This window comes from Melanerpes formicivorus, unplaced genomic scaffold (genome assembly GCF_026170545.1).
Source record: "Melanerpes formicivorus ecotype bairdi unplaced genomic scaffold, bMelFor1.0.p_v2 SCAF_45, whole genome shotgun sequence".
NCBI lineage: Eukaryota > Metazoa > Chordata > Aves > Piciformes > Picidae > Melanerpes > Melanerpes formicivorus.
In genome coordinates, this window is record NW_027142397.1 from 4,175,473 (window position 1) to 4,196,564 (window position 21,092).

General features: G+C 58.6%; 2 protein-coding genes across 2 annotated transcripts; one reads left to right on the forward strand and one right to left on the reverse strand.

The window, feature by feature from the left end:
* Nucleotides 1-7,263: 7,263 nt before the first annotated feature.
* Nucleotides 7,264-13,271, reverse strand: TRAPPC3 (trafficking protein particle complex subunit 3). Its single transcript, XM_068159347.1, has 5 exons — nt 13,146-13,271; nt 10,264-10,361; nt 10,002-10,101; nt 9,579-9,761; nt 7,264-8,909 (listed from the first exon to the last, which is right to left on the reverse strand). Exons 1-5 carry the CDS (start codon nt 13,185-13,187, stop codon nt 8,790-8,792), a joined length of 543 nt encoding a protein of 180 aa, XP_068015448.1. The 5' UTR covers nt 13,188-13,271; the 3' UTR covers nt 7,264-8,789.
* A 2,110-nt stretch (nt 13,272-15,381) lies between these two features.
* Nucleotides 15,382-19,640, forward strand: LOC137451665 (uncharacterized). Its single transcript, XM_068159352.1, has 14 exons — nt 15,382-15,673; nt 15,753-15,913; nt 16,139-16,298; nt 16,430-16,600; nt 16,700-16,791; nt 16,878-17,035; nt 17,116-17,219; nt 17,314-17,538; nt 17,693-17,778; nt 17,947-18,083; nt 18,261-18,350; nt 18,543-18,751; nt 18,885-19,091; nt 19,211-19,640. The coding sequence occupies exons 1-14, from the start codon at nt 15,473-15,475 to the stop codon at nt 19,496-19,498; spliced, it is 2,289 nt and encodes a 762-aa protein (XP_068015453.1). The 5' UTR covers nt 15,382-15,472; the 3' UTR covers nt 19,499-19,640.
* Nucleotides 19,641-21,092: the final 1,452 nt, after the last annotated feature.

Below are 21,092 nucleotides of genomic sequence, written 5' to 3' on the forward strand. Positions count from 1 at the left end.
CTCTCCCAGGCTGTGCAGGCAGCACCCCCTCCCTGCTGTCAGGTTTTAGACTTTGAGTCCTCAAAAATGCAAAAAATGCACTGGGAATCAAGGTTGGCCTGAAGATTTTTGATCTTTTCACAATTGCTGCAGCAGTGCTGTAAGTACATCCAGATGGCTGCAGACCACACAGAGGCAGCTCGCCCTGCTGCCGCCACCACGGCCACCTTTGGGCCACCAGGGCCTGTGCTGGGGGACCTCTGGGAGATGCCAAAGGGCAGAGCTTGGAGATGCAGCAGCTTGAGCTGAGAGTCATTAGGGTTGCCACTAAGGGCTGGCTGCAGTGTGACCTCTGCCCCAGGGTGCAGGGATTGTCATGTGGCTTCGAGGGATGCTGCAGCGGAGACGTCGCCCTGGCTTGTACCTGGGGCAAGGATGTGACCTCTGGCAAAGCTTTGCTGGGTGTAGCAGGGAGCTGAGCATTGTGAAGCCATAATTATAGCTCAGCTGCTGAGAAGTGATGCTAAACTGTGTCTTGAAACCACTGGCTCAGTCCCCTTGGCTCCTGGCATGATCCCTGCCATGGGTTGTGATGGTTCCTCAGGCTGGTGAGTCACTGGTGGCCTGGGGAGCTCCTTGGCTCTTGGGTTCAGTGCTGCTAGTTCTGAAACTTCAAAAGGGAAGGAAAATGATGGATGTAATTCATGACAGGTAGCTGCCCTGCCTGCAGACACCTGGGCAGGGCAGAGCTGCACTTGTTCTGATAGTTTCATTGTGGCTTGGAGCTGAGGGGGGGGATCCATGGATGGATGGATGGAGGCAATGGCTGCTTCCTGCAGGATGCACCCAGGACACTGGTGGATGCCCCTCAGGGTGCTCCCAAGGGATACCCAGTCCCTGCACATGGTGCTTCTCTCCTAGGGCAGCAGTGTGGCACAGCAGAACTGTGCCTAGTGCAGGTGTTTGCTACATTGTGGGTGCTGCTGCCAACCCTCTGGTCCTTGCTCCTCAAGAATTGGTGGAAAGTGATGCTACATTAGCTGGGGAGATCATTTCAGCACACACACACACTGCCCCCAGCTTCTTAACTTGAGCTGTGGTGGGAGCAGGGCTGGGAGGAGGTACAGGTGCCTAGATGCAGCTGGGTAGAGGGGCAAGGGCAGGGCTGGAGGTCCTTCTCCCTGCATGGACTCCTCTGGAGCACCTGGATGCTGCCAGCTCTGACTCCTGGTCTTGTTCCCTGCAGGAGTGGGAATGTGTTCACCCAAAAGCTTTCTCCTCAGGGAACAAACCCATGGTGGCTTTTGCTGAAAAGCAAGAGCATTTCTAGGGAGATCAGAATTTCCTTTCCTGAAAGCCAGTTCCCAGTAAGGAAAACATGTTTGGACCAAAAACTGACACCCAGCTCTCTGTGGTCTAGCCAAGAGCAGAAGATAAAGTGCTGGTGCTGCAAGGCAAGTGCCTTGCCCAGCTCTGGTCCCCTCCCAGTGACATCTGTGCCAGCCATGGTCCCCCCATATTGGTGCAAGGAGAGGCTCCCACCGGGCATCACCCCAAAGCCATCCTGGCTGCTGGCACAGGCTCCTGCGGTACCTGGCAGGCATGCTCCCAGAACACAGCCTGCTCCTCCTGCTCTTCTCCCATCACCTGGGGGCAGGTCCCAGTCCCATCCCTGCTCCCCTGCTCAGCTCCTGCCGGCCGTGGGCCGGTGGCTGTGCTCTCCCTCCCCTCCACTGCCCACCAAGCCGAGGAAGTCGCAACCGCAGAGCTCTTGAAAGCATTTTTGGGTAGAGACCACCGGTACTGAGAGATTAAAATTGCTGTTGTTTCTTCCATTACTCAGCTTTCCTGAATTATGGGGTGTAATACTCAGGGAGTGGGAATAATTAGGGGAGAACAATGGCAGGCTTGAAGGCTTAACTATGCCTGTGTGGTGCTCCCAGCCAGTCCTGCCTGCTGTCACATTTCTCTAGGCCTCCATTTTCCACAGCCTGTGCCAAGCCCTTTCCACCACGATGCCCTCTCCTCGCCTTCCTCATTCCTTGGGCTCTGCTCCCCCGTCCAGCTGTCCCTTGTAATGCTCCACTCCCTGGCTGACAGCCAGCACCCGTGGCAGAGCCCTCTGTGTCCAGCCTGGTGGAGATGCTGGAGCTGCAGGGATGCTGGAGCCTGGAGGTATGCAGGAGGTCAGGGGATGTGAGAGCCCAAGGTCAAGGGCGATACTGGAGCCTGGGGTAATGGGATGCAGGAGGCAAGGGGAATGTCATAGTCCAGGGTAAGAAGATGCAGGAGGGCAGGGGGAAGTCAGAACCCAGGGTATGGAGATAAAGGAGCTTCGGATGCAGGATAATAGGGTAGGGGGGTGCAGGATAATGGGGTAGGGGGATGCTGGAGTCTGGGGGGGGGGACATGCAAGAGCCCAGGACAGATGCCACTGCCACTTTGCTCGCTCCAGGCTCTTTTTTGATCCTCCACACCAGGCAGGCAGAGGTCCCATCAGGTTTTGGTGCTCTGCTCTCGAGAAAGCTGCTGGGTTTCTCCCCTCTGCAGGGGATGCTCCTCCAGCTCCTCAGTGGCATCTTGCTCAAACATCTTCCCAGCAAAGGCTCACCACTGCGGGACCTGGGGGAGCAATGATGCCCAGACATGGAGCCACAGCCCAGGACAGAGCCAGCCCCATGGCCAGCAGCTTCTCTGCCAGCCCTTGGATGTCACTGCTAGTGCCAATTAAAACAAAATCAATATGTTTTTTTCCTGGAAAAAAAAAAGAGACATTGTTCTGGTGAGCACTTTCCCCAAGCAAGCTTCCCTGCCTTGGCTGCCCACGTGTGACAGCCAATGGGGTCCTGGGCTGAGAGGAACTTCTGAGGCTTTGCTGCTTTTGTGGAGGGGAAGGAGTTTGAATTTTTCAATCCTTTGGTTTCTCTGACTGTTAACTGTTTGGAAGCCTTGACCACAGCCCGTTCCCTCCATCCAGCCATCCAGCTGGCTCCTGCTTGTGGCGAGCTGCTGGTTGGGATGAAGTCAGGGATGTGTCCTGGGGGTTCCTGTGAGGCCCCTGGTCGGTGCCATCGGTGGCTGGCACAAAGGGTTTGAAAAATAACCTCTCACCCCAGGCACTGCTGCAGGACAGGGCGCTGCAGGCTTGAACTGCTGGAGGAAAGATTCAATCTAGAAATTGGCAGCTCTGGGGACAGCTGAGGAGGGGCTGGGTTTCCTGGGGTGAGGCAAAAAGCTCCATCGCTGTGTTCAGAAGCCTGGGTCAGCCCAGGGATGGGCTGGGAGCAGCTCCCTGGGATGGGTTGGATGTCCTTCGAAACCCTGCTTGCTGTGGCCAGGGAAGCACAAACCATTTCAGCAGCTCCATTCCTTGGAAGCCACAATTAAAACTATTTTAAAAGAAAACAAACATTTCTCATCAAAATGCCTGTCTGCTCCTAGCCTGCAGCTGAAGCTCTTGGCACAGGCCAAGGCTGCTCAACACCAGCAGCTTTCTGAGCTGCCTTGGGGCAAATCTCCCCGAGCTGGACTCTCAGCCCTGGCTGCATTTGGGAACCAGCCCCTGGAAATTTGGCAGCATTTGGAAAGGCTGGGAGGGGCTGCCCAGGAATTCTCCAGGGTCTTTGTTTGGAAAGGCTGGATGGGGGCTGCCCAGGTCTCTCTGGGGTCGTTGCTCCTGGGCTGACAGTGAGCTCATGGCTTCAGCGTTTGTGGTGCAAAGCAGCTGCAGGGGCTGATCTCATCCTGCCAGCACTCCTGCACCGGTTCAGATGGAGCCTGGTCCCACCGGACCGTGTCCCAGTACTGCATCCTGCAGCCCGGGCAGCTTCCGGAGGGGCCAGGGTGCTGCTGCCGGCAGGACAATAGCTGCTGTGGTTTTAATTATTGGGGTTTAGTTGTGTGGAGCAGGAGGAGAAACTGAGCACTGAAGCCGCAGGGAGGAAGGCAGAAAGGATGGGCTCTGGCTGGCTGCCTGGGGGGAGGTGTGGTGGGCACGGCTGGACCATCCCGTGGTCAGGAGAGCAGAGATGTCCTCGCAGGTCACAGCACTGGGACCGGTGGCACGGCGTGGCTGGTGGCAGTCTATCCTCCTGTGACTGTCCTGCTGGTGCCCAGGGCTGTGCTTTCCCATCACAGCCTGGCATGAACGGCTGCTGTGTGGTGTGGTGACTCGGGAGCATGGCCCTGGCCGGGTGCGGGGGGACACCGAAGCAAATCGAGTCCCCTGCACGTGTTGGTGGTCCAGCCTGTGCCCAGGAGCCCCCGGGGCCGTTTTTCGCTCGGATTCCGTTCCCCAGCACATTCGCAGATGCCTGCGCTGCAGCGGCGGCTCTCCAAGGGCTGGATCGGCTCCGCGGCCGGGCAGAGCGTGGGAGGAGGGTGTCTGTCCTGCTTAGGAAACACAAAACAATGAAAGAGGAACAATGGAGCCTCCTTCCCTTTTCACCCGAAATACCAAACGCCACCAAAACGTGGCAGAGCTCCCAGCAGCGTTGCTGGGGCGGCTCCTGTGTCCCCTGGCCCGAGGAGAGGAACTGCAGCTTCCTCCTCCTCTTCCTCAGCCCTGGCAAGGGATGTTGCAGGAGGGTGGGTGCCAGGGAGTGTCGCCAAAGGGCTGCCCTGACCCGCTGCTGCTGCCAGCAGTCATTGCCAGCTTTGGAAGCCACGTTTGGGGCAGGGCAGTGGTTTTGCAGCCTGGCTGTGTCTTGGGGAAGGGTTTTGTGAGCTGCCTGTGCCTTGCAGTAGCCTGGGGCCTGGGCAGGTTTGATACAGCACCCACAGACCCAAACCTGCCAGGCTGCTGTGAGGCAGAGAACAGCTTCATTTGATACCTGTGTGGTGCCAAGTGCAGGGATATGCTCGGCCAGACTGGGCAGAATAGGAACAGATTGGGCAGGGAGGGATCCATGCCTGCCTGAGCCCACACCTTGGGCATGCTCTTGCCTGATGCTGCCAGTGGCCAGAAGCTTTTCAATGCACAGCTGCAGCTGGGATGTGGGGCCAGAGCACCTGAGGAGCTGTGGCTGAGCATCCCAAGCATGTGGGGCTTGAGTGTTGAGCTGTGAGCAGATGGTACCAGCCCATCCCCACTGGTACTGCCCATGCTGTGGCTGCTCAGGGCCACCAGCACCATGCCAGCCATGCAGAGGAGCTGGATCCCTGGTGCACAAGCCCTGGTGGGTGAAGCATCCTTCACACGGCCCCAGCAAGCTCCTGGCACCCCAGCCAAGCACATCTGGCTGAAAGCTGTGGGAGCTGCCCCGGCACTGAGGACACCAGTCCGGAAACGCTTCCCTCCTGGAGAGATTCCCCATCCCGGCCAGGATCCCCTCCCAGCACCATCCCTGCCCCATCTGTGGGTGCTGAGCTCTGGGATCTCATAGGGATGGTGCCCAGAGCTGCTTCAGGTGGCAGAAGCAGAACTGGGAGCTCTGGTTGCCACCAGTGAAGGAAGAAAGGATCTCCCAACTGACATGAGGGTGGGGTGAGGGTGCTGTGGGCATGAGGTGGTGCAGAGCATGGCTAAGCTCAGTGGCAGCTCTGCCACTCTGTGCTGTGTGGTCAGAGCAGGGCAGCAGCAAACAGCCCTCACCAGCTGCCAGCAGCAAAGCAGGAGACAAACCCTGGGCAAGCTGGGAGTGGCAGCCAGGTTGTCCTCATGCTGGGGAGGTGAACTGGCTTAAACCCTTAAGGTGGACCCTGGTAAATCATACACTGGACTTTGGCTCCTGCCAGTGCATGCCATCAGAGCAGCAGCCAAAGTCCTGCTTGCCCATGGGAAGAAATGGTGCTGGGGAAAGGTAAGGGCTGTAGAAGCTGCTTGTGCCCTCTGTGGGCACCATGTCACAACTAGAGCCTTGGCAACCCATGACCCTGGGAGCCTCGATGGGGCTGGGACGTGGCACAGGGGCTGGGACGTGGCACAGGGGTTGGGACATGGCACAGAGTCTGGGTGAGGCTGAGTCCATCTGCTGCCATCATGGGGGGTGGCAGGAGCAGGCAGGGAGCAGGCATGGCAGGGGGCAAGGCAAGGGGCTTCTCCCAGGCACTGGACTCTGGCAGCAGCACTCTGCAGCCCCACTGCCAGCCTGCGTCCCGCGTCCCCTCCTCGACTCGCTGCTGTTGCCATCTCCAATACCACGCAAGGATACAAGAGGCTGAAAGCCTCCTCTTTTCCTGCCAGGTTAAATCCTTCTCCAGGAATGTCTATTATTCCCACAAGTCAACTTTCCCCTCTGTGGTATGTGTCCAGGGGTCAGGGCTGGCACCACATGAAAGCAGAGGGTATTCAATAACCTAGAGCCGTGGAAAGGCTTTAGTCCAACTCCAAGCATGTTTGGGGTTTTATTGGTGCAGCATGCCTTTCCCCATTTGTTTCCTATAAACAGCACATGGGAATATTTAGTAGGTTTCAAACAGAGCTTTTTGCATATTCTCCCTTGTCTACAACGAGCTGCTCAGTAGTAGACAGTTTTAATTTACTTAATGTAGCTTTTGCTTTTTCTTCTTCCAGAGGGTCTGGGCTGGTTTTGACCCACTTGCCCCAAATGACTGCACAGCTCTAACTTCCCAGAGGGAGCTGGGACCCACTCCCCACGGGGGCAAAAGCCTTCCCTTGCTTGTTGAAGGAGGGAAGAGGACCCACTGCAAAATAAGCCCCTTCTAGCTGTGACATCACTGAGGACAGGGGGTCTTCCAGACCCTTGGGGACAGTCCCCAGAGGTCAACTCGGGACCCAGGTGAGTTTTGGGGATGTTTGAGGCCGTTCTGGCTGGCAAGATTTGGCTCTGGCCACCAGCTGGGCGGCTGACACACGATGCTCAGCAGCTCCAGCCAAAAAGCTGCATTGCTGCACAAGCTGCTGCTGCCTCTTCCGTGGGACTGGCAGTGGCCAGGGCCCTGTCCTGGGGGTGCTCAGATGTCTTAGAGGTGATTTTTTTCACCACCATGAATACCCACAACCAGCAGGTCTCAGCTCTGCCTCAGACTGGCAGTGGTGAGTCCTTCTGAGAGCCCATGTACATACATGAGTATCAATGGGGCAGAAAAAGGCCCCTCCTCAAAGCAAACATTGACTGTCTGGTTTCCCAGTGCTGCCCATCAGCCCCCAGTCCCACCCCCACCCCTAGCCCCTGTGTGCACTGAATGTGGGGCAGGTTCCCCTCAGGAGCAGCTTTCGCCACGCCAGCAGCCGCATTCTTGCTGCAGTGCTGCCGTCGCCCTGCCAGCCCTGCTCCACTCCGGCATCTGTCACCCAACAGAAAGGCAGGAGGACACCAGAGCTGACACTGAGATTCTTTTAATGAAATTGCTTTCAAAATGCAGCCTTAAAATGACTTAGAATGGTCAACAATGAGGAAAAAACAACAACAAAAGGATCTTTTTGATCCCTGCAACAGAACGGTGCCAGCTCTGCCTCCAAAGCCATCAGCCACCCCCTTCCCCAGCGCCATCCTGCAACTGCTTGTACAGCAACTTGCTGCCCCTTTGCAGGGCAAACCTCCCCTCAAAGGGACTCATTTGGCCACAGAAAGGGATGAGGTGAGCTGTGCAGCGCCCAAGTCACCCAATGTTGATCCAGAGAAGCTGAGTGAATGGCAGCACAGGTGGCAGCTTCCTCCCTCTCACCTTACACTCAGGCACAAACCCACAAAGGTGCCTGAGCCACCCAACCCCTGTGGAGAGGCAGGATCAGCTTTAAGCTCCCTGTTGCCTGTGGATTTGCCTTCATGGTATGTAAAGTGGCTGGAGAGCTGCCCTTCTGGCTGAGCAGGGGGGCAGAGGAAGTGGATTTTCCAATCTCTCACTCTTTGAGCTCTAACACTACCCTTGTGTTTGTTTTCCAGAGCAGCAGGTGCTCCAGGCCGCCCAGGCTTTGCCAACTCAACTAACAGGGGAAATTGTGTGGTAGCCTAAACATCTGCAAGGATCCAGCCCAGCACCACCTCCTCACCCAGCAGTGTTTGCACAGCGTAACAGAGCAGACTCGCCCTGCTGAAAGCAGTTGAGAGAGAGCTTCAGTTTGGGGCTTTGTTTGGTTTGGGTTTTTTTTGTCTGTTGTTCCTGGACTTGCCAGGAAGCCCCTGGGCTGTGCAGAGACTGCAAACACCCGTGGCACTTCAGCCTCTTTCTCCTTTTCTCCACCATGATGGTCCTGCCCTTGCAGGGAGGGAATCAGGAGATGGATGGGGAAGAGAAACCACAAAGGCTGAGGCTACCTGGACCTCTGGAACCTGCCAGTGCTGTGTGATGCTGCTGCTCCCAGAGAAGAGGAACCTCCCACCCAGTGCCAGCTCTCCCACAGCATCCCCTTTGTACCAAGCTTGTGTGTTACCAGTAACTCCAGAACAAAATGCAGGAAGCCAGCCTGGGCTACAGAAATACCACGTGCTGATCTTGGAATGAATTCTAACCCCTCTTTTAAGGACAGTGCTTAACAGTGAACCAGTGGGCTCTTAACAGCTTGGTGTCCAACTCTGGTAGTAGAACTTGGATGCAGATTTGAGCAGTAGTTCTTGCACAACCAAACATCACAATTAGAAACTAAGCATAGAAAGAGTCCCCAGGGGAATATGAAAAGCCATCACCCACGAAAATGCTTCAGAATGAACCTGTGGAACAAACGGCGAGCAGACAATCGTCCTCTGCAGGAGATGGAAGGAAGTAGAAGAATATAATAACATCTTAAACAGTCAGTGGTGAGTCCATCTGCATGTAGAGGGGCACTAGATCCCTAGAGATCTGGGACAAAAGCTAATGGCCAAACCCAGCTGGTCCCCTCCAGTCCCAAAGGAAGAATGGGCTGAAGGTCACTCTTCACCAGCCGGGAGATTGTCTTCGATCCTCCTGATGAACTTCATCCGGATCTCGGTGACGCTGTCACCCTTCAGCGTGTCCTGGACAAACTTCACATCCACAGCCATCTGAACCTGGGTGATGGGAGAGAGGAGTTGTTACCTCCCTTCTCTAGGAACCCTCTGATCATGAGGCACCAGCTCAGGGACTCTGAGGGCAGGATGTGCCTTGCAGAGCTCTAGGGAACGCTCGTTATTGTCACGATCACACCCTCCACGTACACTGTGGCCTACATGGTGGAGAGCAGGCACCTTCGCTCAGCAGAAGTACCTCCTACAGCAAGACTGGGACTGCTGGAGATGGGAGAGCAGAGCAGAAATCAGGGCCCAGCTAACCTTATTGCCCAGGGCTGTACATCCTGCCTCATGTGTTCCTCAAACACTTCAGCTAAGCAAGATAATCAGAACAGATTCTGAAACCTGAGACAAAGCTGGGCTCCTGCTCCAGCCAGCTCCCACCTGGAGCTCTCAGCAGTTACAAAGTGAGGATTCTGCAGCTTCATTAAAATGCAAGGAGGTGCTGCTAGTGCTTGTGCCATAAGATGAAGAGCCCTGGGCAGCACCTCTGGGACACAGCTGCCATATGCAGGGCAGCTGAGTGCTTCCTGTAGCTCTGCTCTCCTCCTGGGAATGAGCTTCAAGCCCAAAGCAAACACAGAAATCACAGACACAGACTAAACACCAAAGTATCTGCTGAACCCTTGGTTATTCTTAGACCTCATGAGGAGAGCAAGGCTGGCTCACCATTTCCAGGGCACCTCGCAGCACTCCACACAACAAGTTGGAATAGATGAGAGTAGAGTGGTTGTCAGGGAGCTCCACAAAGTCCACCAAGGGGTTATTTTCCAAGATCAGGGAGAACTCATCGCCTCCAGGACTCCAGTTGGTGATGCTTGGAGTGATGCCCAGGTACATTTTAAATGCTATCTGTTACGTCAAACAGAGTATGAACAACAACACAGCCCACGGAGCAGCAGCACAGCTTTGATCTTTGTGCTAAAGGGTTCGGGAACCCCACGTCTTCCTCCCAACTCCCACCACTCAGCAGCAGTTAGGGATCTAATTCTCCCTTTTTTCCTCCCCAAAATCCTCAGTCAAACCCTCCAAGCAGTCCTGTGAGTAGCAAGCACTCCACCCTCGGGTGCAGAGCTGCACCCTGGTGATTACCTTTGCGATGACATCGGCGGTCTCGCGGAAGTCGTGGCACCTCCCAACGTTGGACCGGGCCAGGAAGTCCTCTATGAGCCGAACCCCAATGTTGTAACCCCTGCAAACATCCAGAAAAGCAACAGCTGCAGAGTGGGGAAGAGCAAATGTGGCTTCAGAAAATTAAAAAAGCCCACCCAAGCACAGCTCAGTCTGCCAGGCTTCAGAGCAGCAGAGGTGCCTGCTGCCACCCTGAGCTCCCCGCTGCAGCAGGGCCACTCACATTTTGTCGAGCTGCTTGTTGACATCTTCATCATTCTCGTAGTCCTTGCAGAGCTGGGTCACCAGAGCACCATAGGTCAGCGTGAAGAGCTCTGAGTTCTAGGCAGAGCAGAAGGGATTCAACACAAGGCAAAAAGGAAAGTGACCAAGCACTCACTGCTTGCTGCCTGTGTGCGGCGCTGCTTCCGCTGGCCCGGAGAGGGAGCACAAAAGCCTGCTGTCCCAAAGGAATTTGCTGCTTAACAAGGAGAGATCCCAGCTCCTGTTTTGGCAAGGTCACCTCTGTCTCCTTGGAAAGAGAAATCCTCTTTTGACTAGGAACGACTGAGCACTTCCTTTCTCTCCCTCTCCACACAGCACTTCCCATTAAGAATCCTGACCTGAAGCCAGGAGGCTGCTCATGCTCTGCAGCCATTCTTAGCTGCTAATTAATGTCCCCCCGCTTTAATGATCCCTGGATAACTGCAGTGACACCTCAAGGTCATTTTGCATGCTGCTCATCACCTCCAGGTGACCTGGATTTATTTCAGCCACAGACCTGGAGGTAAAACCTGGCTGAAAGTACTATCTGTGTTTCACCACTGTGCTGCAAGCAGGCAACGCTTGGTAGGCTCCATGTGTGCTCCTCTCAAGGGGACAGAAAATGCTCATTCATTCACATATTTATCATATTCTGCTACCAAGAGGAGACAAGACCTGCCTGGGCCCTCAAAAGTTTTCTAGGCAAGTAGTTTGCTTCATGCATTAAAAACAGCTCCTCAGACCAGAAGAGGAACAGCAAGGACAATGCTGGCTCAGCTCAGATCTGTGCACAGAAGCTCTCTGGGCCTGGCCAGGATGGGCTTTCGTTGTGAAGTGGCCTGATTTGCAGAAAACACCAAGGGAAGGCATCTCCTCCCCGCCCAGCACCATTCCAACCTGAAGCAGCTATGTCCAAGAGTGTTTTCTTGTGAGCCATGAAGCCAGGCCAGTGACTAACACAGTCATTAAAGGCTGCAAAACAAAAAGCTAACAACAGGCTTTAGCTTTTCACTGATCCCAGGAGTGTTTGCAGGCACAAATAAACTGTGAGAATTAACTTCTGCTTTCAGTTTTAGCATTCAGAAAGAGCAGAGAGTCTAATCTGGGATTAAAAGCCTATCACCTACCATGAGATGCATAGATGCAGAAGGTGAAATGAATGGCAAATACCAATACTACAGAATGAAAGCAGCAGCGGGCAGAAAGGAAGGGAAAAGAGACAACATCAGAGTTAACAACACTGACCACATGTCATTCCCAACCAAAAGAAAAGAGAAGCAATCACTCCCAGACATTCCACTGCTAGAAACCAGGCTTGTCAGAAGACACAAAGGGAATTCCACCTTGTCCTTATACTTCACAACAGCGATCAGCTCCCCAAAGGCTCTCAGCAGGTGAAAAGGAGCAGTCAGGCTCCTTGCTTGGTGCTTTTCACCTAATTCCACATTTAAAGAATTGAAACATTCTTTGAGGGTTTTGGGTTGGTTTGTCTCTTTTTAACTCACAATCCTGTTTTCACCTTGGAAAGATAAAGGTTGTGCAAGTTCACAACCCAACAAGGCGGAAACCTCCTTCAGCTCAACTGGCAGAGTCAGACATTTGGCAGAGAATTTAACAAACATGTAGAAAAGGTTAGGCTGTGTGTAAGGATTTCAGTAATTTTAGTAGAGACAGGGCTTGGCAGCTGGAGGGAGTAGGGGGGTGAATGGATGGAGGAAACCCAGCTGTTACCAGTCCAAGATCTTGTCAGTTCCTGGGTAAAGCCAGGAAGCTGTCAGTGTTATCAGCCCCGGAGTGCAAACCCAGTGCTGGTCACAGTTACCTCCTGCAATGCTGCTGCTCAGTGAAGTTTAAAGTGTTGCAAGGTGGCAAATTTCTAAGACATATTTGTAAACAAACTCTCCATTTTCAGGCCTTGCAGTGGAATTCCAAGTGCCTGACGGTTTCTGCATTATTTCTGGGCTTTGTGTTGCAGAGCAGCGCAGTCTCAACAATATCTTTTTGTGGCTACAAAGTGTCAGAATCCTAATGGAGTAAAACACCAATTCCTTAAATAAAAATCGGGGTATTTAAGGAGTTCCCCATGCTGCAGAGGTGGCAGGAGCAGGCAGCTGCCTGGCCTCTGCTGAGCCCTCAACAGGGCCAGAAAGGGAGGGAAAGAAAACCCAAACCCCGTATCTCCTTTTTACTACTTGCTTTCAAATACTGACACTGCATCCAAAACTCATCAATTCGATCTGCTTTGGCTCAGAGTTAGACCTCAGCTCTACAGGTTTGTTCTCCACTTCCCAGACAGATAAGACGGAATGTGGTTAGAAGGAGCAAAGGCGCCAGGAGAGCAGCCGCGCTCTGCCTGACACGTTTCCAGGCACAGAGGCGTCCCGCCCCGTCCGGCCGCGGATCCCCGCACACGCAGCCGGCTGCAAGGCTTCGCAGCGCGGAGGCGCAGGGATGTCCCGCGGGGAGAAGCTGCGGGTACCGGACGCTTCAGACCGAGCCCGTTTACAAGCCGTGCGGGCTTCTCGGCTCCCGTTGCACCGCGCCCTCCACTCCACACCGCTGACGGGCCTCCGTGGCAGGCGGCAAAGGGGTAATAAACGGACAGCCGAACGGTTCCCGCCCCGGAGCTGGCGGCCCAGAGAGGGGCGGGCGGCGCCGGCGGAGGGGCCGGTCCCGCCGAGCCCACCTCACGAACCGAAGCAGGCAGCGCGGCCCAGCGGCGGGCGGGCAAAGCCGCGGGCCTTGGTCTGACAACCGGGCTGGGCCTCCACCTCCTCCTCCAGCACCCCCCGCCCCAGGTCCGCCAGACCTAGTCCCGCCGGGGCTCGCCCGGCCTCTCAGGCGATGCAGCGCTGCCGTTACCATTTTCTTGCTCTCGGTGCCGCGGCCGGCCTGGCGCGACATCCTGCCCGGCCCGCTGCGTCCCCGGCCCGCCTGGGCCCGGCCGCCTCGCTCCGCTCCGCTTCGCTCCACGCCGCGGGGCACGACTGGACTCGTAGTTCGCGCAGCGCTTTTCGGTACTGCCACTCCCTCCCGGTGGACTACACGTCCCAGAATGCAATGCGACAGCGCTGGGCGCATGTGCACCGAGGGCGGACGGGTGGGTGCTGTTTCTTTCTCGTGACTGCGGTGCCTACAAGTCCCGGCGTGCCGAGAGGCGTCACCGTCGTTGTCGGCATGTGGGGATTGTGCCGCCAGAGGGCGCCTCTGACCACCTTCCACTGTCTGCGCTCGGAGCGGTCTTGTTCCCTCCGCTCCCGGGGCTGCTGCGAGGCGCTCTATCCGCCCTCCCCCCGGGTTTGTAGCGGGGGACTCCTGCCTGGGACGACGGCGGGGACTGTGGCCGTGCTCTCTGTGAGCGGTCCTTCCTGAAATCGAGACGGCAGCCAGTCGCTGCCCGGCCTCGAGTGGGCCTTGCTGGTGCGCCCAGCCGTGCTGGCGGCAGCGAGGGGTATTGCTGGGCGAACAGCTCCGCACGGAGTCCAAGCAGAGGCCTGGTCGGAGAAACTGTTCGCTTCCCCGGTGCACCAGGGGCGGTAGATCCTGCTGTTACTGTGGCTTGGTGCTGGCCTCTTCCCCGCCCAGCCGCCGGCCTCGGTGTCTTGGAAGAAGCTGGTTCCTGGGGCATGGGCAGTCGGCGTTTTCTGGGACAGTTGGAGGGACGCTTGGGCTGGCGGAGCATGGCCAGCTCTGAGCCTCGGGGTGGGGACGGGAGCTGCTCAGCACTGGGTTTCCACACCTCAGAATGGGAAACGATCATACGATCGTGTTCGTGGGAGAAGGGTGGCAGGGGATGATGATGTCGCAGAAATCAGCCCAGCTCGGGGCTCTGTGCAACTGCAGTAAGTGTTTACTGGAGCCACTGAGCTCCTCCGCCCGCCCCCCCAGCCAGCACAGTCACCCAAGCCCCAGCCTCAGCTAGCAACTGTCCGGTGCCCGGGTGTTTGGTTATTGGGGTGTGTCTCTGGACTTGACATGTCACAGGCCCTGACCACTGACCCTTGCTCAAGGCAGCGAGAGAGGCAGCACCGGGTAAGATCTGCTCTGGGTGCAGAGGGAGCTGTCAACAGGACCCACCCTGCCACCTGCTCAGGAATCCAGCAGCTGGGTGGCTGATTGCTGTCCCTGCCAGCAGTGCTGGGAGTGTGGGGGCCAGCCAGTCTCTCCAGGCTGTGGCTGACCTGCTGGCATTGCCTTACATGGCTACGGACATGCAGCCTGTGGGCTGCAAGCCCCACAGCCTGATACCAGCTCTGATCCAGGCTGGGGAGCCGCCAGCATCACCTCCAGCCCTGGCAGGAGCAGGACATGCTACCAGAGAGGCAGAGGTGTCTCTGCTCCCCCAACGTCCAGCCCAAAAGCACGGGAGAGCAGCCTAGGGTCACTGGCCCTGCTCCTGCTGCCAGCCCCATCTCAGCGCTGGGAGTCAAATGGCTGTTACGTGCTCTGCTCTCCCTCACAGGGGCATCTCTCAGCTGCAGAGCAGCATCTAGGAGAGGGCAAAGTTGGAGGCAGAGGGGACTCCATGGCCACCATGCCGGGGTAGGAACAAGCCTACCAGAACCAGGTGGCCACCAAGCTGACCCATGTGAAGTCACGGATCTCTGTAGGCCCTTTGGCTGGTGCCAAGCCAAACCTCAGCTGTCACCATGATGTTTTTTCTGTGCCAGTGGCCACGTGGGAAAACCGCAGAGCAAATATTGCCATGTGCCCGGGGGCTGCCAAGGCCACACATGCTGCTCTGGATCATGCTGTGCCAGCCTTTGGTGGTCAGGGAGTCACCTGTCTGGGCCCGCCGCCAGTTCAGGCTGGAGCCACTGCCCAGCCTTATACTGTGTCCTCAGGCTGCATATGTGGGATTTGGACAGGAGGACCAGGAGCCTCGGTCCACGGACCTGGCAGTGCCCCGGGACCCCCGGCACCAGCGTTCCCCGCCCCGAGACCTCTGGTACCAGCATCCTTCATACCGGCATACCCCGTTCCAGCATTTGCTACCCTGGGACCTCCGGTAGCGGCATCCCCCGACCCCGGGACCTCCGTGTTCGGACTGCCCCGTCCCGTCCCGCCCCGCTCCGCCCCGTTCGGCGGGCGCAGGCCCGAGAGGCAGCCTGCTCCGCCCTGCTGAGCCCATCGCCGTGGTCTCGGAGCGCCGGGACAGGACGGGCAAATCCCGGGGACGGAGCCGTGCCATGCCGTGCCCATTCGCGCCCCCGTCCGGTCCGGCGAGACTCCGGGCCGCAGCCGTGCTGCTGTGCCTGGTGCTAGGCACCGGCCCGGTCCGGCTCGAGCCCTCACCCGGCCCCTTCCCGTTCCAGGACCCGGCGCTGCCCTGGCACCGCCGCCTCGACGACCTGCTGGGCCGGCTGAGCCCCTCCGAGATGGTGCTGCAGGTGAGGGGGCGGCGGGATTCCCTCGGGACGCTCCTGGGACCTCTCCGGGACTCTCCCGCTCAGCGCCGTTGGCCCGCAGGTAGCGAGGGGGGGAGCGATGGGGAACGGCCCCGCACCCCCCATCCCGCGGCTGGGCATCGGGCCCTACAACTGGAACACGGAGTGTTTGCGGGGCGACGCGGAGGCACCGGGATGGGCCACAGCTTTCCCCCAGGCGCTGGGGCTCGCTGCAACCTTCAGGTACCGGCACCGGGGATGGGAGCCCAGGGCATGGACCCCACGAGATGGGGCGCCCAGGAATCCCCATGGCATGGGTCCCCAAGGAGTGGCAGCCGCGGGATGAGACACCTGGGATCCACCTGGGAAGTATCCCTGCAGGATGGGACACCTGGGGATGCACTACATGTCCCCACAGGATGGGTGCCCTCACCTGCAACCCCCAACATTCCCACACTCTCCCCACAGCCCCGAGCTCATCTACCGGGTGGCCAACGCCACTGCCACCGAGGTGAGAGCCAAGCACAACAACTTCGACGCCACCGGCCGCTACGGTGACCACACGGGGCTGAGCTGCTTCAGCCCAGTCCTCAACATCATGAGGCACCCCCTGTGGGGCAGGAACCAGGTGCCAGCATGGGGCAGGGAGCGGCCCCGACCCTGGCTCTGGCTACACGGGACCATGGCTGACTGGCTGGGTGTGGCTGCAGGGCTGTGGGGCTGGGGGTCCCAATGGTGACCTGCCTGCCTCTCGGCCAGGAGACCTACGGAGAGGATCCATTCCTGAGTGGGGAGCTGGCCCGCAGCTTTGTGCAGGGTCTGCAGGGCCAGCACCCTCGCTACATCAAGGCCAGTGCTGGTTGCAAGCACTTCAGTGTGCATGGGGGCCCTGAGAACATCCCTGTCTCCAGGCTCAGCTTCGATGCCAAAGTGAGCACGGTGGGGGGCCTGGCAGGGTGGTGAGGCCATGGGGTGGCAAGCAGCCCCCCACCAGGAGCTGACTGCCACCCTGTGCTGCGGCCCTTGCAGGTGCTGGAGCGGGACCTGCGCACCACCTTCCTGCCCCAGTTCCAGGCCTGTGTGCGTGCCGGCTCCTACAGCTTCATGTGCAGCTACAACAGGTACTGAGAGGGGTGCATGGGCTCAGCTGCCTGTGGGGTGGTCAGTGCCCAGCCGGCACCGGGCTGCCCCATCCCCTGTCTGACAGGATCAATGGTGTCCCTGCCTGTGCCAACAAGAAGCTGCTGACGGACATCCTGCGGGGCGAGTGGGGCTTCGAGGGCTATGTGGTGAGCGATGAGGGAGCCCTGGAGCTCATCATGCTGGGGCACCACTACACCCACAGCTTTCTGGAGACAGCAGTTGGTGAGCTCACAGGATGGGTGTAGGGTCCCTGGGCACTGTGCAGCCATCATGGGTGGTTTCTTTTCTCGCCAAAACTGCAGCCTCGCTGAACGCTGGCTGCAACCTGGAGCTCTCCTATGGCATGAGAAACAACGTCTTCACACACATCCCGAAGGCTCTGGCCATGGGCAACATCACCCTGCAGGTGGGCCAGGAGGAGCAGGGCCAGGGGCACGGGCAGGGAGCCAGGGCTGCCTCTGCCAAGTACAGCTGGTATTTTGGTGTGGGGGTCTCAACAGATGCTGCGTGACCGCGTCCGGCCCCTCTTCTACACACGGATGCGGCTGGGGGAGTTCGACCCCCCGGCCATGAACCCCTACAGTGACCTGGACCTGAGCGTTGTGCAGAGCCCTGAGCACCGCAACCTCTCACTGGAAGCTGCTGTCAAGAGCTTCGTGCTGCTGAAGAACACGCAGGGGACGCTGCCTCTCCGGGCTCAGGACCTGCTTGGCAAGCGCCTTGTGGTGAGCACTGTGCAGAGAGGCTGTCAAGGGGACATGGTGGCCCACGGCTGCTGGCTCCGTACCCCAGGCACACAGGTGTCTCCTTCTTTGGAGAGCCACAGGCCGTGTGGCACAGGGCTGCTGGTGCCCACCCTCACTCCTCTGCCCTCCACAGGTGGTGGGTCCCTTCGCTGACAACCCATGGGTGCTGTTTGGGGACTATGCACCAGTGCCCGAGCCGCAATACATCTACACTCCCCGGTGAGACAACACAGTGCCACCTATATCCCCTAGTCTTGGGCACTGCCTGAGGCTGCTGCTGGAGCTGCTTGACCCTTCTCTGGGGGCTGGAGCAAGGGAGGATTGTCCCCAAGGTGTCCCAAGCCTGGGGCACAGCAGTCCTACACTCTCTGCTCTTTTCTGGTGCAGGAGGGGGCTGGAGACGCTGCCAGCCAACGTCACCTTTGCAGCAGGCTGCCATGATCCACGGTGCCACTGGTACTCACGGGCAGAGGTGGTGGCTGCAGCAGGGGCAGCTGATGTGGTGGTGGTCTGCCTGGGGACAGGTAGGTGGGAATGAGGAGGGTCTTGGGTGGGCTCAGCCTAAGGATGGGCAGCACCTGGCTCCAGGAGAGAAAGAGGTCCCCATAAGCTCCCTGAGATGGCTAGTGCTTCCCTGCCCCAACCATCCGTGGTGCCCTGAGTGGGGTGTAAGGGGCTGTGTCTTGGCTGTCCCCATGCAGGGATAGATGTGGAAACAGAGGCAAAGGATCGGAGGGACCTGTCCCTGCCTGGCCACCAGCTGGACCTGCTGCAGGATGTGGTGCAGGCAGGTAGGGGCTCTGCGGGACATGGCTCCTGGCACTCCCTGGAGTCCCCTGGGTCGAAGCCAGCCAAGAGAGGGTGGTGATGGGCTAGGGTTCAGGGAACCACAACACCCTAAGGTGTTCTCCACCCATGGGGCACCCCAGAGCTGCCTGAGCAGCACTGGCACAGGGCTCTTGGTGACAGCCATCTCCCCGCAGCCGCTGGACGTCCTGTCATCCTGCTGCTCTTCAATGCGGGGCCCCTGGACGTGAGCTGGGCACAGGCACACGAGGGTGTGGGAGCCATCCTGGCATGCTTCTTCCCTGCCCAGGCCACCGGCCTTGCCATTGCCAGGGTCCTGCTGGGCGAGCCGGGGGCTAACCCAGCCGGCAGGCTGCCAGCCACGTGGCCCGCAGGCATGCACCAGGTAAGGCTGGGGCAGCTGGTGGCACCAGTAGCCTTTCCCTGCCCCGGTGGCCAGGGGAGCTGCAGGATGCAGGGATGATGCTTGACCATGGCCATGCAGCCCTGCCCTGCTCTACCGGCCCTATGTCCTGCAGGTGCCACCAATGGAGAACTACACCATGGAGGGGCGGACGTACCGGTACTACGGGCAGGAGGCTCCACTCTACCCCTTTGGCTACGGGCTATCCTACACCACCTTCCGCTACCGGGACCTGGTGCTGAGCCCTCCGGTGCTGCCCATATGTGCCAACCTCTCTGTGTCTGTGGTGCTGGAGAACACGGGGCAGCGGGATGGCGAGGAGGTGAGCAGGGCTGCTCCAAAGTGAGGTGGCCATAGGGGATATTGATACAGCCAGGATCCCTGCTGCCAGGTGGGCAGCTGGTGGGTGCTGTTGGCACTGACTCCCATCCCTCTGGACAGGTGGTGCAGCTGTACCTGCGGTGGGAGCAGTCATCTGTGCCAGTGCCCCGCTGGCAGCTGGTAGCTTTCCGCCGCGTGGCTGTGCCGGCTGGCCAGGAGACCAAGCTGTCCTTCCAGGTGGTGGCTGAGCAGCGTGCTGTCTGGGCGCAGGACTGGCACCTCGAGCCTGGCACCTTCACCCTTTTTGCTGGTGGGCAGCAGCCAGCCCAGCAGATGCGGGTGCCCTCGGAGGTGCTGAGCACACGATTCACAGTCACTGGCTCAGCTCGGCCCCTGCATGGGTGCTAGGACTGAGGATGGCTGCAGGGCTGGGCATCATGGGGTATTGGTGGAGGGAAGGGGCGCACGTCATTGCCATGTGCCCTGGCAAGGATGGTTTGCCTCATAATAAAGCGCTGGCTGCTGCTCCACAGCAGCTCTGTGCCCTGCCTGGGGCTTTCACCCTCCTCCTTATCCCTCTCCCACCTCAGGGTGCTGCTGCAGCCCCACACCCTGCCCATATCCCATGCCAGCTGAGGGGCAGTGGCTGCCCAGACCCACGTGTGCCCCACTTGGCACAAGCCTGTGCCTCCTGCTCTATTTATAGCTGTCAGGGCCAATCCAGCACATTCCTATGCTGAGGGCGTGGGGGGACTGGCAGCACTGCCTTCAACCCCATCCTGGGAGGCTCAGGAGGGCCAGGGGGTGGCCTCAGTCTGGCCCAGGCAGGATCTGTCCCCAGGAGAGTGGCAGCCAGGCAACAGGACTGGCATGACAGTGAGTGGGCAGGATGTTGGGGGCAGAGATGCAGCATTGGGAATGGCCACACCTTGCACTGACCAGAGGGCTGGATCCAGCCCCACAGCAGGGGTGGGACAGAGGTCCAGCAGTGATGCTGGTGGGGAGTGCACAAGGGTCTGGAGCTCAGCTCCTCAGGACAGTTGGAGGGCTGGGATCTCCTTTGGCCCTGGGGCTGGAGGCCAAGGTGGGGCTGGCAGGGAGCTCGTGGGGCTGTGCAGGCCTGACACCATGACATCAGGGCACTAATTACAGATAGGGCCTGGGATAATTACAGAGTGGGAGAAGGCTGGGGTGGGGCAGGACAGGGCTCAGCCTATCACTGGCCCATTTATCACCTGCACCCACAGAGAACTGTCTTGGAGCCCTGGGGCTTTGTGCCCACCACAATGCCAGCCCCGTGGCAAGATGCTGGGGGGCTGGTGGCTGCCTTGTCACACTGCTGGCAATGGGCTGGCACCACACCCATCCCCTGTGGTGCAGGATGCAGAGACAGATCCTTGCCCTCAGGTTCCTGCTGGGTCACTGCCCTATGGCTAGTAGGGGTCAGCTGGAGCATTTTGGGGGCAGGGACTCAGATCAGCCCTCATGGCCTTGATACCACTGCTCAGTGTGGGCTTTGAAACACAGAGCAGCAGGGTGGGAGCAATCTGGGGCAGAGGTAAAGCCTAGGGGCTGAAGGAGGAGGGTGTGTGGACTGGGTGGGATGTGGTGTCCCACACAGCACTTTGTTGCCATTCTTACCCCTGTTTGCACCCAGCCTCCCACAGCGCCAGCTCGCACCATGGCAGCATGGCACCCTGTGCTGAGGGGCTGAGGAGCTTGGGGAGCTGTGAGGCCTGCAGCTGCTGGGACCAGCCAGTCTGTTCATCGTGAGCTCATTGGATTTTCCATTGGCCTGGGGAGGGTGGTTATTCCCAGGAGCCCTGCTGCAGCAGGACTCTGCCTGCAGCAGGGTGATCGATCAGTGCTCCGTGTGTTGTATAAGCCCTGTCGATGGGCTTCCAGGGCAGCCACAAGCCCACCACCAGGAGCCCTCTGCACTGCTGCACACACTGGGAGTGCCAGCTGAGCACAGGCACAGGCCCTGCACACCCATGGGTGC

Excerpts from the sequence above, each read along its gene's own strand:
- TRAPPC3 (XM_068159347.1), bottom strand. The coding sequence starts at position 13,187 with ATGTCGCGCCAGGCCGGCCGCGGCACCGAGAGCAAGAAAATG. Across the intron at positions 10,362-13,145 it reads GCACCGAGAGCAAGAAAATG|AACTCAGAGCTCTTCACGCT; the intron begins GTAACGGCAGCG and ends TGCTCTGCCTAG. Across the intron at positions 8,910-9,578 it reads TGCGAGGTGCCCTGGAAATG|GTTCAGATGGCTGTGGATGT; the intron begins GTGAGCCAGCCT and ends CCCATCACCCAG.
- LOC137451665 (XM_068159352.1), top strand. The coding sequence starts at position 15,473 with ATGCCGTGCCCATTCGCGCCCCCGTCCGGTCCGGCGAGACTCCGGGCC. Across the intron at positions 18,351-18,542 it reads GCAGGATGTGGTGCAGGCAG|CCGCTGGACGTCCTGTCATC; the intron begins GTAGGGGCTCTG and ends ATCTCCCCGCAG. Across the intron at positions 18,752-18,884 it reads GGCCCGCAGGCATGCACCAG|GTGCCACCAATGGAGAACTA; the intron begins GTAAGGCTGGGG and ends TATGTCCTGCAG.